Genomic DNA, 16,471 nt, shown 5'->3' on the forward strand with positions numbered 1-16,471 from the left:
TAATGAGTCCCTTCTGTCCCTAACTTCTGTGGGTCTGAAACAAAGATGAGCTTACATTCTCCAGAAACATTCAGAATCTAATCTCTCTGGCATTCCTGGATGTCATGAAATATCATGGTTAAATTGTGTATTCCTCCAGTCAAATATCTACCAGCCTTGCCTGTAGTTCCGTTCTTCAGCACACAGCTGTGCTTCAGGTTAGTTGGGAGTACCTAACAGATACTGGATACCGGCTTTATGATAACTTCAGTTACATTTACTTATGTGATTGAATAAATCTTAAATGGCTAGGAATTATTTCTCTTTTGTTTCTGTTTAATAGCCTTTATGACAGAGCAAATCAGTGAACACAGCAATTAACCTTTATTCTGTGTTTATACAGCATGGAGGCCACTCTTCCATCACTGGTGACAGTAGCGATATGTATTTAATGAGAAGAGGACTAAGGCTGTGACCTTAGTTTATTTTTTTTATGGTTTTCAGAAGGTTGCATTGAGATGGTCTTCAGGTTCTGAAGGGCTATTAGACATTACAGAAAAAACTTATTTTAGGGCTTACATATGTGGGGAGGGAGAGAAAATGTTCCTTCCCAGCCCAGCATTTTTGTTAATACTTGCTTCTGTGTTTGGGTACAGAAGTTATTTGGGAGAAATAACTACAGTCTAATAGATGAGAGAATTGTCTTAGTTCTTGCCTGTGAGTGTAGGAAGGAAAGAGAAAGAAAAAAATTACCTCTGGGGAGAAATTGAAAGAGAAAAGATGACTAAATAAAAGTGTAGATGTGTTTTATGAAATAGTGATTCACTGAAGCCTACATGTGCTGTAATCAGTGTTGTACTGATCAGCACAAAATACTGACCGGAAATTAAATTCTAGACTGTATGTTGCTTGAGTAAGAGAGAGAAAACAAATGTAGGAAGAAAAGGATTTGGCATACAAAGAATATAACAATAGAAGCATTCAGTATATTCTATTCCCTTCCTTGCATCCTCAGGTGATGAAAAGAAACCTTTTTTTTCAGTGTTGTCAGTTGACCGATGGGAGAAGTCCAGAACACTGAAGAATGTTTCTATAGATGAGTAAAATATGAAAAAATATCAGCATAATTATATATGTACAACTTTTTTCAAACCTTCTGAAATGGAAATGTGCTGGAGTGCCACTGAATTCAGCAGGGTTTGAAGGCATGAAGTGTCTCATAGGACTGGGTTTCCATTTGGTATGCAAATATGATGTAGCACAAATGCAAACTTACTTCTGTAAAGACCATTTCAGCATCGGTATTACCTAATTTATAGGTTGGGCATGAGTACTTTAGGTAACTGAAAGCCGAATGGGACAATAGAGTGCAGGAATTAAGAGTGTGGCAGAAGGTGGATTGTTCTGTTACAGTTCTTAACAGCTTGCAAAATCTAAACCCTGACTGATAATTCGTGAAAATGAGCTAGAGGTAATAAACTATGCTGACACTGAAGAGTGTCTAGAGTCTAACAGCAAAATGCTTGAGCTGCATCAGAAGTAATATCAATGGTTAAAGAGAGAGGGGTTTTTCTCTTTTACAAGCCATTGCTTTTGGTGAGAAGCTGCTTTAAGGGAACTGGTATGCTCCTACTCTGTGGACATCATGAAGCAAGCTCTGAAAGTGATGTGTGCTATTGGCTCCAATCTGGGAGATTCCCTTTTTATGATTCCGTGGCTAGCTGCCTGAAAAAGACAGAAAAATGTCTGTCATAACTCTGTGGTGAGGAGAGGATGAAACATGAAGATCAGGTCAGTCTGTTCTCCTTAGTCTCCTTATGACATAGACCTGGGAGTAACCAGCCAGCGGCTGAAGGTGGCAATGGCTACAAGCACTTGAAATAGTGACTACTGGTTTTCTCTGGTTTTGGTTTTTAATTTGCTGTGTCCTTCTCCCAAGACTGTCCCTCTCTGTACCTGACCTTGCCTTTCCAAACCCTCTTTTGTCAAAACAGCAGCCTGGGAATTCAGGTAACAGCACATAGATGCACAAGCCCATACAGACAAGTTGTGGTGCTCCTAAAATTACTAAACCTGTGTTTTTGCTGTTTGCACATTATGGGCCCTTTTTTTCTCCTACTTTTCTACTGCATATGTGTTACCCTTCTCCATCCAGCAACAGGAATAATGGAGATCAGCTCTTGACTGAGTCCTAACAACAATGGCTGAAACAATTAGTACACTTTATTAACCTTGTTAATGTGATAAGATTATGCAGTTGTGTTACAGTCCATAAATTTAATTGTATTTTGTCTCATTTTAAAAAAAATCCCACAAAAGAACCCATAGGATTTAATGAAAATATAATACTTTGTAATGATTTAGACATTGCTTCCCTTCTCAGTGCTCAACGCAAGAGTTCTTCTTGATAGTCAGCACCCTGTCTCGTCTGGACTTTGAAATTCAGTCTCTTGTTCCAGTCATACATTCTGATGTGAAAAGTCCACTGTTACAAAATACACTGTTGGAAATTCCAGAACTTCTCTCCCCAGTAAAACATTATTTAAAGATCCTTAATGAAGAAGCAGCCAAGTAAGTAGAGAAAACATATTAATCGTTCGTGCCTTTTATTTCTGACTAAATGTATTGAGTTATGTGAATTATGCATATTGTTTTAATACGCCTTAATTTTTTTTGTTTGTTTATATTTATGTATGTACTGGTTGCTTAAAGCAGAGATTGTTTTCTACAGCTTATATGCTTTTTTAAAAACTAAACGAGGCGAGCAAGTATTTTGCCTAGTAAGCGTCTGCCTCAGGCTGAATATTTTTTTGAAAGTTTTTCAGCTGTTTTGGGGAATTAATTTATAGCGAAATATCTTTTGCTCATGTTAATTTGTTTAACAACCTTTTAATTATTTTTTTCAATAGAGAAGCTATTCCTTTTGAAGAGAGACTTGACCTTTAGCAGAGTGACTGCTCTGCTCTCATGAATATGCCTTGTACTATTGTGAAAATTCATGAAAGCTTTGAGCGTCCCACATCCTTTTTTTTAATAGTGTCTTTACATGCTCACTAATGACAAGAATATGAAGTTTGATACCACTGAAGATTCCATGTGTAGCCTGTGTGATTTGTACCCCTGAGAGCATTTCTGGGGTTAGTGGCCTGTTCATGGACTCCCTGTAGAAAGTGACTAAATGAGCAGCTGCCTCAGGCTCTGGGTGATCAGACTTTTCCCTGCCATTGCCTCCCTGCAGTCTTGGAGAGGTGAGCTGAAAGTATGGACGCTGTCTACCCTTTTTTGTCTTAATTCTGCCCTTCATTGACCCAAGGGAAAAAATCGTAGACGAAGATGATGTAAAGTGGAATGAATATGCATTATAAGGGAAAGTGTCTTATTTAATTAAATTCAAAATAATTTGTTGTGTACTCTTTCTTCTGAAGAACTACTGCCTCCATTGTTACCGCTACATCCTAGTTTTAACCACAGGAAGACACCAGGAGGCTTAAGATGCAGAACAGTAAAGCCAAGAGCATGAGTTCAGTGAGGGAGGGATGTGTAAAAACCTCTCAGGAGACAGGATTTAGGAGGAATACCTTGTGGCCAGTGAAAGTCACTGTCTTTCAGAAAAAAAAAAAAAAAAGGCAGTATAAAATCTTCTGAAAAAGGTTTGCTCATGGTGGTAGGCACAGAGGCAGTCTGTCTGGCTTGCACAGCCAACCTTTCCAAGCACTTGACCTCAGAGGGTTTTGGTCTCCTTTCAGTGTACTTCTTGTTTACACAATGTGTTGAGAAGACATTCTGGACACAAAATGAGTATCATCCAGCTTTATAGCCAGATCATCCCAAACTTCGCTGCTACAAGCAAGTTTCATTTAACTTTGAACATTTCCTTATGTGTAATATTTTGAGATATAACTGACTGTGATATACCTGGAGATTCTTCGCTGAAAGATGTGATACATAGTTTAATGTGTAGTTATATTGGGGTAACATAGACTTGATCTTTTATTTTCCAAACAGACTAAAAATAAACATCCAATTTATTTAGAAAACATTTGTTTATTCTTCTCCAGCTGAGACGTAAAATGAAAGAAATTTAAGAATTAAAGCCAAGAACTTATTTATTTGCTTCTGAATTAGAGACAGATGCAAGGTGTATAAATTTAGAAGCTGCGAAGGGTAGAGTATTTGCTATGCCCATTGGACAGGTGGGATTACAAGATGTCTGCTGATGCATGGTATCCAATGATAGTTGTGGTAGGTTGTGACAAAACACACTGTATCTTCATTGTACCAGATTTACCGTAGGTAAGTTTAAAATTTGGACTTTTTCTGTCATGGTGTTGGTGGTGGTTAGAACAGTATACAAAAATAAGATACAATATTATAAGTAGAAGGTATCATAATTAATCTGCAGAATGTATATATTTAATTTACATTTATTCAAGATGACTAAAATAACTTGTCTTTTGCCCTTTATATATCTCAAACATATATGGCAATATTATTTGTACTCAAAAATCTTTTATCAAAATCACCATGACTACTCCTATACATACATGCACACACACATTTGCACAGACATGTATACTGCATCATGTGTTACTTTTATTATGTGGTGTGGATAAAATCCTGTAGACTTTTTCAAAAGTATCCCTCTGCTCCAGAGGCGTTCAAGATTTTGGGATTTGCTGGGTTTTTTTAAACTGCCAACTTTTAAATTTTTGGTAGGCATCACGTTGCAATGACAGTCCTCACTGTCAGCTGCTGGCTAGTAGTGATCTTTTTTCCTAGCATTCCCATGGAAACAGGTCTAGTTAGCACAAAATCGTTTCTAAAAATTAGTGTTGTATTTTAAAATGGCATCTTTACTGTCACTTGTATAATAACAACGTCCGTGTAGTGCAGAATCAAAGCACAGCTTTGTGTTACTTGTCTGTTCACTGCCTCCAGTTGTAGTTTCATTCTCAGGCAAACGAGTATTGGAGTAGGTAGAATGTTAGACTTTTTATTACTTCCAGATTTTATTTCTTTCAGTTTGCTAATTACTTGCTCTCCAAATATTAGATTTCAGGATAATTATGTAATTAACTGGTACAGTTTTTTGTTTGCTCTAAAACACAAATGTATATTCCAATTAACTTAGGGCTGATTGCAGTACTTTTTATTGTTTGCCTGATACTTATTAGGATAAGTTAAATTTTTATTTTTGATGACAACCATATTTTAGTAGCTTATTCAGCTTCCCAATTTTAAACATTTGAATGGCATTGTCTGTTTCAGGTTTCAGCCTGAGCTGAGGTAGTGCAGCCAAAACAATGCTGTCCTTTTCTGACATTGAGACTAGAAAAGAGCGTTGTTTTGCATATATTAAAAAGCGCTGTGGTTAATCTTTTCTTGAGAAATTAAGGAAACAATTCTGAGAAACTCCTGATGACATTCTGCTTTGATGAAGTCCTTATTGGAGGGACTTTTCCTTGCGATTCTTATGAAAGTCTGCCCAAACTTGGCCAAATTCTAAATACGTCAAAAATCTTTGTTCATGTTATGCAGGAATTACATAGAGCTTCACATTTAATAACGATAAAGATATTGTTGGCACTTAGGATGCTCCAGATTAGCGCAGCAGTTGCATTCCAGAATTAGGGATTGAGACAGAAGAGAATGAGCTTTCTTGTACTTCCTTGTCTTGCTCTTCTCGATCGAGGGAGAACAAATAAAAAGCTGCAGGATGCACTTTCAGAGATGACAAAAAAAAAGTCAGCAGGGTTTGATACAGAAGAACGAGCATCATGTGACAGAGTGGAAAGGAACAGGAATAGATTGGTTTTAAATACACTGGAGGGGTGGGGGTAGCGTATCTTGGTGTAGCCTCTTAGAGCTCGTATACAAAGTGCAGCTTTTGGTAAATGTGCTGTACTGTGATCAAGTAACAGAAAAGCTGTATTTACAAGGGAATTAAGCTAGTGTTAAAATAAATGAGAAAAACAAAAATAAGGGTGCAGCCAATAGAATTGGGGAATGTATCCTTGGTTTTACCATTTCTTTTATCTTATGCTTCTTATGGACAGGACTGGAGATAAAACCCAGTTGTTCAAGGACCTTACAGACTTCCCTGTCATCAGAAAGAAAAAGGAAGAGATCCTAGATGTGCTTTCTAAAATCCAATTGCATCTGCGAGACATTCGTAAACAGATTAAGAATCCTTCTGCAGAGTATGTTACAGTTTCTGGTCAAGAGGTAATATGGTATCTACTATGTATGACTGTACCCTTGCTTGTCTAGAAAACAGCTTAAAAGTTAGGCTCAACTAGAACTCTCTTCATTTAGTGTGATACTATATTGTGCAATTTTAAAGAACAGTTTTGTGACAGTGTCACTTTTTTATTTGTTAAGTCAAGTACTTTAGTGATTTAAATGATAAAAACACATTAGTGCAGTTAAATTTTGTTCAGTAATGCTTTGCTTTTCTGTATACGTAGAAACACTTTCGTTCTTCCAGGGTTAATGATGTGGCTATTAAGTGCTGAAATATCCTCAGAGATCCAGGAAGCACAGCATTAGGATAATTTGAAGAATGGTAAAATGATTTGTATGTACTGATTAAGACTGTAATTTGAAAGATGGGAGAGAAGAGGAACAGTATTAAAGAGTGATAAATGTTATTTTATTTTAATTCTTGGAAGTGGTGGTTGTGGACTGGAGCTTTTGTTTGCTAGATGCTGCGCAAGTGTGGGCAGACCATATTCATGTGAGCTGAGAAGTTTAGTGAAGAAAAAAAAAGAGACCACAGATTCTGCCAAATTTGTGGCAAAACTGAAACAAGCAAGGAATAGCACTGTGCGGCATTGTCCTTTGGGAAATGAGAGTAGGAAGGCTGGGGAAAACTCCCCAGAAAACTGGGAAAAGAGTTAGGAAACGGAATGAGAGTTGGGTGTCAAAGAGATGAATCAGTGAGAACCGGGAGGGAAGGAGCTGGAATCAGCTGACTGTCACATTGAGGACCTTGGAAAATGAGAAAGACCCAAGAGACACAGCAGGGAACAGACACGCAATGCTGAAAGTGCGAGGGGATGTGAGAAGGGATGAATTAGAGAGAGCAGCATTTGATAAAGACCTTGGGTGGATATTTCTTTTCATGGTGAGCTTGAGAAAAGGAAACAAGTGTCTGAAGAGCTCGGTGGGCCGTCAGCATGGATGCTGAAGTCCAAGAGGAAATGTGGATGTTTGAGTATTGTGTGAGGAAGGGAAGAGCCAGGACATGAGAAAGGTTTTTCTCAGAGTGGCTGGTTTAAGAGGTGGATGATGACACGTGTGTGAAGGAAAGAAGAGAAGAATTGATCAAAGAGAGGAGGGCATCTGAGAGAGTATTCAGAAGTGAACTGTACAGGAGAGTTTCAGAAACCACTAGTCATTACATACACTTTTAAGAGACAAGGCCTTTGTAGCTGAGGATGGCTCAGAAACCGGTGTAGACAGAAATCTGTCTTGGTGAATTCATGAAAGGAGCTGCAGAGGTCATGGATGTTAGTTATTTAACTGTATCTGGTGTGAGTGCTTCAGAGACATCAAAAGAGGCAGTAGAGGAAGAGTTAGAAAAGATGGTCAGTAAGGAAAGGAAAGTCACTAAAGGGATGGAAGTAATGGGAAGGGAGTTGTATGGGAGGAACAGAACATAGGCATAATAAGAGTCTCTTTGAGTTGACCTCTTTCTTTCTCAGATCTGTATGGCATATTCTTCTTATGTCATTGCAGCACTGTGATAGATGTAGTATTCAAACACTTCTTTGCAACAGACCTGTGCAGAAGCAGGTTTATGGTTTCCTAGTTCTGGAAAGAGAGAAGCTGACATGAAGCTTTTTCTATGTATTACCCCACTCTAAACATCTGTTCAGGGAACAGACCTTCTTGAAGAGGCAAAAAAAAAAAATCAAACTATTTGCTCCCACATGCGTGCCCCCAAACCCAGGATTATGAACACATGGTTAGATTTTCAGTCAGCCTGCAGTTTATTAACTTATATTTGTTAAGTTTCTGTTGAGGTTCTGATGCAGATCCAGTTGACACATACCTTTTCCAAAATATGAGGCTACACCCCTATCTATCTTATCTTTTGTTTCCAGATCTCCAATGTAATTTGTAGTGCTCACTAAACAGGATAGAATTTCGGGCAGAATTTAGAGAGAAATTACTACATTTGGCTACGTACTTCCTGCATGGTGTAAGCAGTGCTTTGGGCCCTTTCTACTTAATACAGCAATTATTTATCTAATACCACAATTATTTATCTAATAGGACTAAGAATTAAAGGATGAAAAAGCAAACACTTTTGTTATTTTGAAGAAGGTTGCAACCACTTTGTTTCTCACTAGCCGCACAAACAAACCAGGCAGTTGAACTGGCTGTGTTAATTCAGACTCTTTTGCTTTCGGTTAATCATCCAGCTGAGATACAAATGAGATATTATTTTCTGTCTTCCTTTTGTAAACACAGCATATTTAATTGTTTTAAGGTGAAATTCAGAAATAAAAATGTAACACCAGCACATCAGCAACACCATTAGTGGCAGCAGTAGTTGGTTCATTTTCAGAACTTTGAGGCTCTCTACTTCTACCCATTTTCAGTCTTTTTGTCTTGTATGTATTATGCAATTTCAGGGTTTCTACAGTACCAAATATTTTCAAGGTGTCTTAGATAAATTAAGAGCTAGTGCACTATGTCCCTGCTGGAGTCTTGTGCTCATATTAGGATTATGCTTCTTGTTTGCACTTGAAGGCAATTGCTGGCTCTTCTGGCAATTGCTGGCTCTTCTCTGTGATAGTTCAGAGTAGTTTTTCATACAATAGATGAGGATTGCCTGCTGTTGGAGGATGTTCTGTTCCTAAACCTGCCAATTAACGTTTGATGTCTTTCTTGCTTCACAAGTATTTAGATCCTTAATGTATTTGATTTTTTTCTAAATTAAGTTTGGATGTTTCTGTTAGCCCTGCATACAATGTATTGCATATGAGAGTTTTTTGGGGTTTTTTTTTGTTTTTTTCGTTAGTTCTGAAATGCAAAGATTGTTGAGTCATTTTGTATTTTGAATTGTGCTTTATTAATGCTTTAGAAATGCTTTGTTTTCTAGTACTATCAGCTTGATTTTACTTGTCTCTGTCTTGAAATGGACTCCATCTTTTCTAATTTCTCTTTACAGGCTTTATTGGAGTGCTGTACTTAAATATCACAGAATGTTAGGGATTGGAAGGGACCTCAAAGGATCATCTAGTCCAATCCCCCTGCTGGAGCAGGAACACCTAGATGAGGTTACACAGGAAGGTGTCCAGGCGGGTCTTGAATGTCTCCAGAGAAGGAGACTCCACAACCTCCCTGGGCAGCCTGTTCCAGGCTCTGTCACCCTCACTGGGAAGAAGTTTCTTCTTAAATTTAAGTGGAACCTCTTGTGTTCCAGCTTGAACGCATTACATCTTGTCTTACTGTTGGTTGTCACTGAGAAGAGCCTGGCTCCAGCCTCGTGACACTCACCCTTTATATATTTATAACCATTAATGAGGCCACTGCTCAGTCTCCTCTTCTCCAAGCTAAAGAGCCCCAGCTCCCTCATTCTTTCCTCACACGGGAGATGCTCCACTCCATCATCTTTGTTGCCCTGCGCTGGACTCTCTCCAGCAGTTCCCTGTCCTTCTGGAACTGAGGGGCCCAGAACTGGACACAATATTCCAGATGCGGTCTCACCAGGGCAGGGTAGAGGGGGAGGAGAACCTCTCTCGACCTACTAACCATCCCCCTTCTAATCCACCCCAGGTACCATTGGCCTTCCTGGCCACAAGGGCCCAGTGCTGGCTCATGGTCATCCTGCTGTCCACCAGGAACCCCAGGTCCCTTTCCCCTACACTGCTCTCTAATAGGTCGTTCCCCAACCTATACTGGAACCTGGGGTTGTTCCTGCCCCGATGCAAGACTCCACACTTTCCCTTGTTATATTTCATTAAATTTTTCCCCGCCCAACTCTCCAGCCTGTCCAGATCTCGCTGGATGGCAGCACAGCCTCTGGCGTGTCAGCCACTCCTCCCAGCTTGGTGTCATCAGCAAACTTGCTGATAGTGCACTCAATTCCCTCATCCAAGTCGTTGATGAATATATTGAATAATACTGGTCCCAGTACTGACCCTTGAGGCACTCCACTAGATACAGGCCTCCAACCAGACTCCGCCCCATTGACCACGACTCTCTGGCTTCTTTCCTTCAGCCAGTTCACGGTCCACCTCACTACCCGATCGTCCAGACCACACTTTCTCAGTTTAGCAGCGAGGATGCTGTGGGAGACTGTGCCAAAAAGCAAGACTGACTTACTAGCTTTTAATCTGGTTTTGGCTTGATAAGTGGGAGATGAGGAGAGCATGTTAGTGGATGGAGGAATAGAGGGGCAGAGATGGGGCAGCAACATGTTAGGGCACAAGAACAGGTCAGGATTGGAGTTGGTTTTTTTTGGCAAAAAAATGCATGTCATAACCCTCACTTCTCAGGGAAAGAGAACATGAGCCTCTGGTCTGCTCAGTCTCTTCAGGCTGAATGTGGTTTTCCTCTGATGCATGCAGATTTCACGATATATGATGGTTATGGCTCTGTAGTCTTCCTAACTTCCCATGATGTGTAATGTTCTGTTTTCTGTTTATTTTAGTTTATGGTAGAAGTCAAGAATTCCCATAAATCATCTGTGCCATCTGACTGGGTTATGGTTAGTAGGTATGTAAAATGTCTTTGAAGTTTGTTCTCTTTCAATATATAAGAAAAAAACCCGTGGTATTTTGGTATTACAGTTAGTTACGTACACATTCTCATTGCTCCATGAGTTTGTATTTTGTTTTGTTTTGCTTTTTTTAAGTGAAAACCAACGAACCAAAATTGTTATATTAATTTATTGCCATAACAAGTTTTGTTTAAAAGCGAACAAAACCAAACTGAAAAATTGGAGTTCTTAGAATGTCTGGTTATACATGGTAGATCCTTAGTGCACTATATTACGTGCTTAATCTTTCAAAGTACGTGTATTGGTGTCAAAACTATGTTCTTGATTCAGTTGTGCTTGTAGTTTGTAGATATAAATATTTCATAACATTTCGATTGTTCTTATTTTATTCAGAGAGGTAAAGGTAGCTGTGCAAATATCTGTGTATCTCAAAATTTAGTGTATTTAAAATGTCATTTTACTTGTTCATACAGACAACCTTTGCTTGCTTTGGTACTTCGTGTTATTGTAAACATGGTTTTACATAGTTTTGGATACTTTTTCCAGTAGGTGAAACAGAGATGGGCTGAATTATGTACTTGGCTTTTTTCTTTTAGTCATTTGTTTTATTATTTCGGCAGGTTAGGAATGTTATAATGTGTGAGCACAGACATTTACCACCAGAAATAGGCATAACCAATGTGAACTCCAAAGTGATGTTCTATTTACTTATGCAAGAATTCAGTATTAAAAGTTCACAGATTAGATAGAATTAAGATGATGAACAAATTATAGCTAATCTGGATTTTGTGAAAGAATGCCTGTGAATGCCAAAGTGAACCTTAATGAAAACACATAAATATACAGCAAGTGCCCCAAATGGAAACTAGTATCCATGCAAGACAGTCTGTATTTACTAAGTTTATTTCACGCTTATAGTGAAGTTTTCCTCTTTTAAGCAAAATTTTTTCTTGATGTTCATTGTATATGCAGTCAGTCACAGAAAAGTCATCCACCTGTGAAGCGTATTGCTGAACAGAATTTTGTGAAATATCTAAACTTCAGTGATGTATGCTATGTTGTGAAAAACATTTTAAAAGCCTTCTAAATGGGCATTGATGCAGTAACTGATCACTTTATTCACAATGAAGATCATTGGAATCAATAGCATGTGGTACCACAATAAAAGAGAAAGGACTTAGAATCACAGAGTCACAGAATGTCCTGAGTTGGAAGGGACCCACAACGATCATCAAGTCCAACTCCTGTCCCTGCACATGACAACCCCACAGTTCACACCATGTGTCTGAGGGCGTTGTCCAGTCTCTTCTTGAACACTGTCAGGCTTGGGGCCGTGACACCTCCCTGGGGAGCCTGTTCCAGTGCTCCACCACCCTCTGGGTGGAGAAACTTTTCCGAATGTCCAGCCTGACCCTCCCCTGGCACATCTTCTGCCATTCCCTTAGGTTCTGTCATTGGTCACCAGAGAGAAGAGATCAGCACCCGCCCCTTGGGTGTGCAATGCTTGGGAGCGTTGGTTGCTGAGAAGCTCAACATGAGCTGGCGGTGTGTGGTTGCAGCCCAGAAAGCCAACCATATCCTGAGCTGCATCAAAAGAATTGAAAACAGTGGGTCAAGGGAGGTGATTCTGTCCCGCTGCTCTGGTGAGACCCCACCTGGAGTCCTCTGTCCGACTCTGGGGTCCTCAGCACAGGGCAGACATGGACCTGTTGGAGAGGGGCCAAAAGAGGCCACCAGGATGATCCCAGGCTGGAACAGCTCTGCTGGGAGGACAGGCTGAGAGAGTTGGGATTGTTCAGCCTGGAGAAGAGAAGGCTCCGCACAGGCCTCGCAGCAGCTTTCTAGTACCTAAAGGGACCTACAAGAAAGCTGGAAAGGGACTTTTTACTAAGGCCTGTAGTGATAGGGCTAGGGGTGATGGCTTTAAACTGAAAGACGGTAGTTTTGGATTAGATACAAGAAGAAATTCTTCACCATGAGGGTGGTGAGGGACTGGAACAGGCTGCCTGGAGACATCCCAGGCCAGGCTGGACGGGGCTCTGAGCAACCTGAGCTGGGTGAAGATGTCCCTGCCCATGGATGAGCTTTAAGGTCCCTTCCAACCCAAACTATTCTGTGATTCAATGATTTTTAGCATCAATTTCCAAGGCTTACATAGAATAAGAAAACTCGTCCAATTTTGCATGTAGATGGTGTGTCCGATTGCTTGTAACCTTTATTTCCTATTTGGCTTTTCTTTGTCTTCCAGCACAAAAGCTGTCAGCCGTTTCCACTCTCCTTTTGTTATAGAAAATTACAGACATCTGAATCAGCTCCGGGAGCAGCTAGTCCTTGACTGCAATGCTGAATGGTTAAATTTTTTAGAGTGAGTTTACAAAATAGAGTCAGGTTTTATCACTGTATTTTATTTTTGCTGTAACACAGAAAAATGAAGATGTTTATCTTAAAAGAAAAAAGAAGTTGATAATGCAATTATGTTGACCACAAGAACTTTCAAGATAGTAAATTAAAAGATAGCTCTTCAATTTAAAGCATTTTAAAGCAAGACCTTTGCAGACTGAGTCCTGAGACAAGCAGTGATATATCTAGCATTTGAAGTTCTACACTATTAAATATATAAAGTGGTTCTCAAAATTTGAAAATGAAGGAGTGAAACTGAATCTGTTAGTTTTATTATTCAAGTACGTGAGATGAAAAAAAAGAATTTATTATACAAGTTAACCAAATTCACTTTTCATATTAATTGAAATAGAGTATGGCTTCATTGTTATGTGTGCCATTACTAAAAAGAATAATAATAATAAAGTAACTACAACTGCAGTGTTACTTACAGGTTTTGAGTTAGCAATGTCCAGTATTTGGACAGTCAGTTGGGTGACTGTGATTCTCCATAGCTGTGCATTTTGTCTGCTAACCCTGTGACTAACGGTGAGTCTGTTTGCTAGAAAGTAATGGGAGTGTTATTTTCCCTCACAACTGCCACAAAAGATGTTTGTCTCAGATTAGGGTTTTGAATGGAGTTATTTGACTATTTAGCCAGAGATCTTTAAAATGGGAGTTTAAAATATATTTCTCAAACTTCTGAATACCTTTGGTTGAACAGGTGTCTGGTTATAAATTATTTTTTTACTTCCATGAATTACAGAGCCACTGAAATTGTTCCTTATGTCACACAATTATAACTGGCTTATTTTCACTTGTGCTTTTTTCCTTGCTGCAAAATTCTAATGAGTTCCTTCTGAAGTTGTCTCACTGGACATAGCTGATGCCAAGGTTTGCCTCCTAGTAGGAACTCAGCGATTCTGTAAATTTGGTAGAAACTAGAAAAACGTTCCAATTCACTCTTCTCCTGATGTGTTGCCTTTGCAGTACCAAAAAAATAGTTCTGTTAAATAATTTTTTTGTCACTCTATTAGACATGTAAGTTTGAACAGACCTATTTTAACCTTTCTTCACTTAGATCTGCTTTTTATATTCACTTTGCTGTTCTCAATAGTGTTGCATGATAGCAGCATACAACAAGGAAAGACCTGTGTATAGGAGAGTATTCTTCTTCCCCACCCCTCCATTTATTTATTTATTACATTTTGCTCCCCTTCTGGTTTTCTACTCTATGTTCTATCTTTGAGACTAGGAGAGGAAAAAAATAAATATTTGAGGGGTAAAAAAGAAATTCTGGAGGACTAAGAGAATGAACTCTACTGAAAACTGTGTTCTCCTCGTAGTGCCATTTGTTGTACTAGGGGAAGCCATACCATAAATGGAAAATGGAATCTTGAGTTTTCTGGTTTAGATACCATATTTTACTGAAATTGTAGACAACTCCTGTGTTCAGGCACTTCAAGTTGAGGATTTTTTTACTGTAAATTATGGTTGAAATAAATTGGCAGTTGGGATTTGGTTGCCACTGTGATAAACAGTGGCGTTTTTATAGACCTCATTTAGGCAGCAGGGATCAACTGCAGACCCTTTATATGCTATCTAATGAATTTCATTTTGCCTTCTTTTTTGTGCTTAAGAATAATTCACTGTTACAATGGAGCATGGAGTTCATCTTGATTGTGTCCTTATATTGTAAGCTAATACACTACTGGGAGATTTGAATTCAGAGTAATTTGAAGACCGCAGGAGGCCTGTGAGAAGCATGCATGGGGGATATTTTGACAGTACATTTGTGTCTGTATGAAATGATTTTTTTTCTCTTTTTTTCCTCCTGTTATTTTCCCCTGTTTTGGTATAGCCATTTTAGTGAACATTATCACCCTGTGTCTAAAGCAGTTGGTCACCTAGCAACTATTGACTGTCTGTTCTCATTGGCCCAGGTGGCTAAACAAGGGGACTACTGCAGGTAATCAATTTTTAATTTTTATTTAGGATTTTATAGAGAATTAGTGTGTTTAAAATAAATTTATTTTGTGTGCTACGATAAAATGCATTATTAAAATTGTTTACAGTAGTTTCAACTTAATCTGATTTTGCAAAGCAACACTTCTGGGCATAATGCAAATCTGTAAATATTGCAGTTCAAATTTGACGTCTTATGTTTGTCTGTCTATTCTTTGACCTGGGTCTAGTAGGTGATATCTCTCATATGTATAAATATATGTTGGACTTTGCATGGAATTTTTTTTCTCCTATGTTCTTTTTTTTTTTTCTTGGCAAGCTCTGAGTTTATAATGTCTTTTTCATACAAGAAATTCTAAGGTGTATGAGATAAGTTTCAAAGATGTATTTCAGGTAGATAATAGGTGAATATTACTGCCAGTTTCCAGAGCAGTGATGACGCCTCACCTGGGGATGTGCACCTCCCTCTGCCCAAGACCCACATGTGCACACTGGGCACTGCAGCCTGAGACTCTGCTGGTGCTGGGGGTGTCCCCCCTGCCCTTGTGGTGAGGAGACATCAGCCCTCCAGTCCTGCATCCCCAGAGGCTGATCCAGAGCTGGCTCCTCCCTGTGTGCACCCTGAAACTCGGGTATTCCTCCCTGTCACGAGCCCACATCTCTTGCACCCAGACAGAGATGGTCTCACTGGGGTTCCTTCTCCCATTCTGAGAGGTGCTGGGCACTCACTGAGCTGCAGCTTGCTGAGTGCTCTCCTGGAGTCCAGCACTTAAGTTTCTGAGGTTTACTCTAGACACCCCTGCAAGGGCTGTTGGCTTCCAGTCCTCCGCCATTCCCTCTGCCAGACAGACCACATGCTCTCTTTTGAAAAGTAGTGCGTGTATCTTTTAAAATCTTGTCATTCTAGGGCTGGGCTGCAAGTGCTCGGGCAATTGCTTAGGAATAAACGTATGAATTAGTTACATTTGAGACCTGTGGAACTACAGCATATCATGTATTAAATGTACGTGGATGAAGGGAAGTCAGCTTATGTATGCTTCTGCTTTTATACAACATTAAAGATAATATGGATCACTTCTGGACTCTTGGGATCTTGTGTGCTTCTGTCAAAATCTCTTTGAAAGTAATTGCTCACTTATATCTGTATACTTAGAGAACAAACTGAAATCTGATTAACTCACTGTGCGGAGTTTAAATAATTCACTGAATTTTAAAGAGTGGCTTAGAGCTTATACACTGGCAGGACAGAGACTTCTCAGTGAAATTTCAGCTGCGGGGAAGGTGTCAATAATTAATTTTGGAGGGCTACTGGAGGAAAGATGGGACTTTCATATTAACTGTTTAAAGTATTCCAGAGGAATGTTTTTTGATTGAGGATTGTTTCATATCACCCTACCTGAGGCACGTAAATGA

The 16,471-nt window shown here is 39.3% G+C and overlaps 1 protein-coding gene across 2 annotated transcripts in view; it reads left to right on the top strand.

Moving 5' to 3' along the window:
• Positions 1-16,471, top strand: part of MSH3 (mutS homolog 3) — a 131,574-nt gene that overhangs the window by 73,718 nt on the left and 41,385 nt on the right. For both annotated transcript variants that reach the window (XM_065655914.1, XM_065655915.1), the window contains exons 14-18: positions 2,363-2,550; positions 6,036-6,204; positions 10,646-10,710; positions 12,963-13,079; positions 14,955-15,062. In XM_065655914.1, the coding sequence (XP_065511986.1) occupies positions 2,363-2,550; positions 6,036-6,204; positions 10,646-10,710; positions 12,963-13,079; positions 14,955-15,062 (647 nt within the window). The remainder of the gene's footprint in view (positions 1-2,362; positions 2,551-6,035; positions 6,205-10,645; positions 10,711-12,962; positions 13,080-14,954; positions 15,063-16,471) is intronic.

This window comes from Caloenas nicobarica, chromosome Z, assembly GCF_036013445.1.
Source record: "Caloenas nicobarica isolate bCalNic1 chromosome Z, bCalNic1.hap1, whole genome shotgun sequence".
In the NCBI taxonomy this organism is placed as follows: Eukaryota; Metazoa; Chordata; class Aves; order Columbiformes; family Columbidae; genus Caloenas; species Caloenas nicobarica.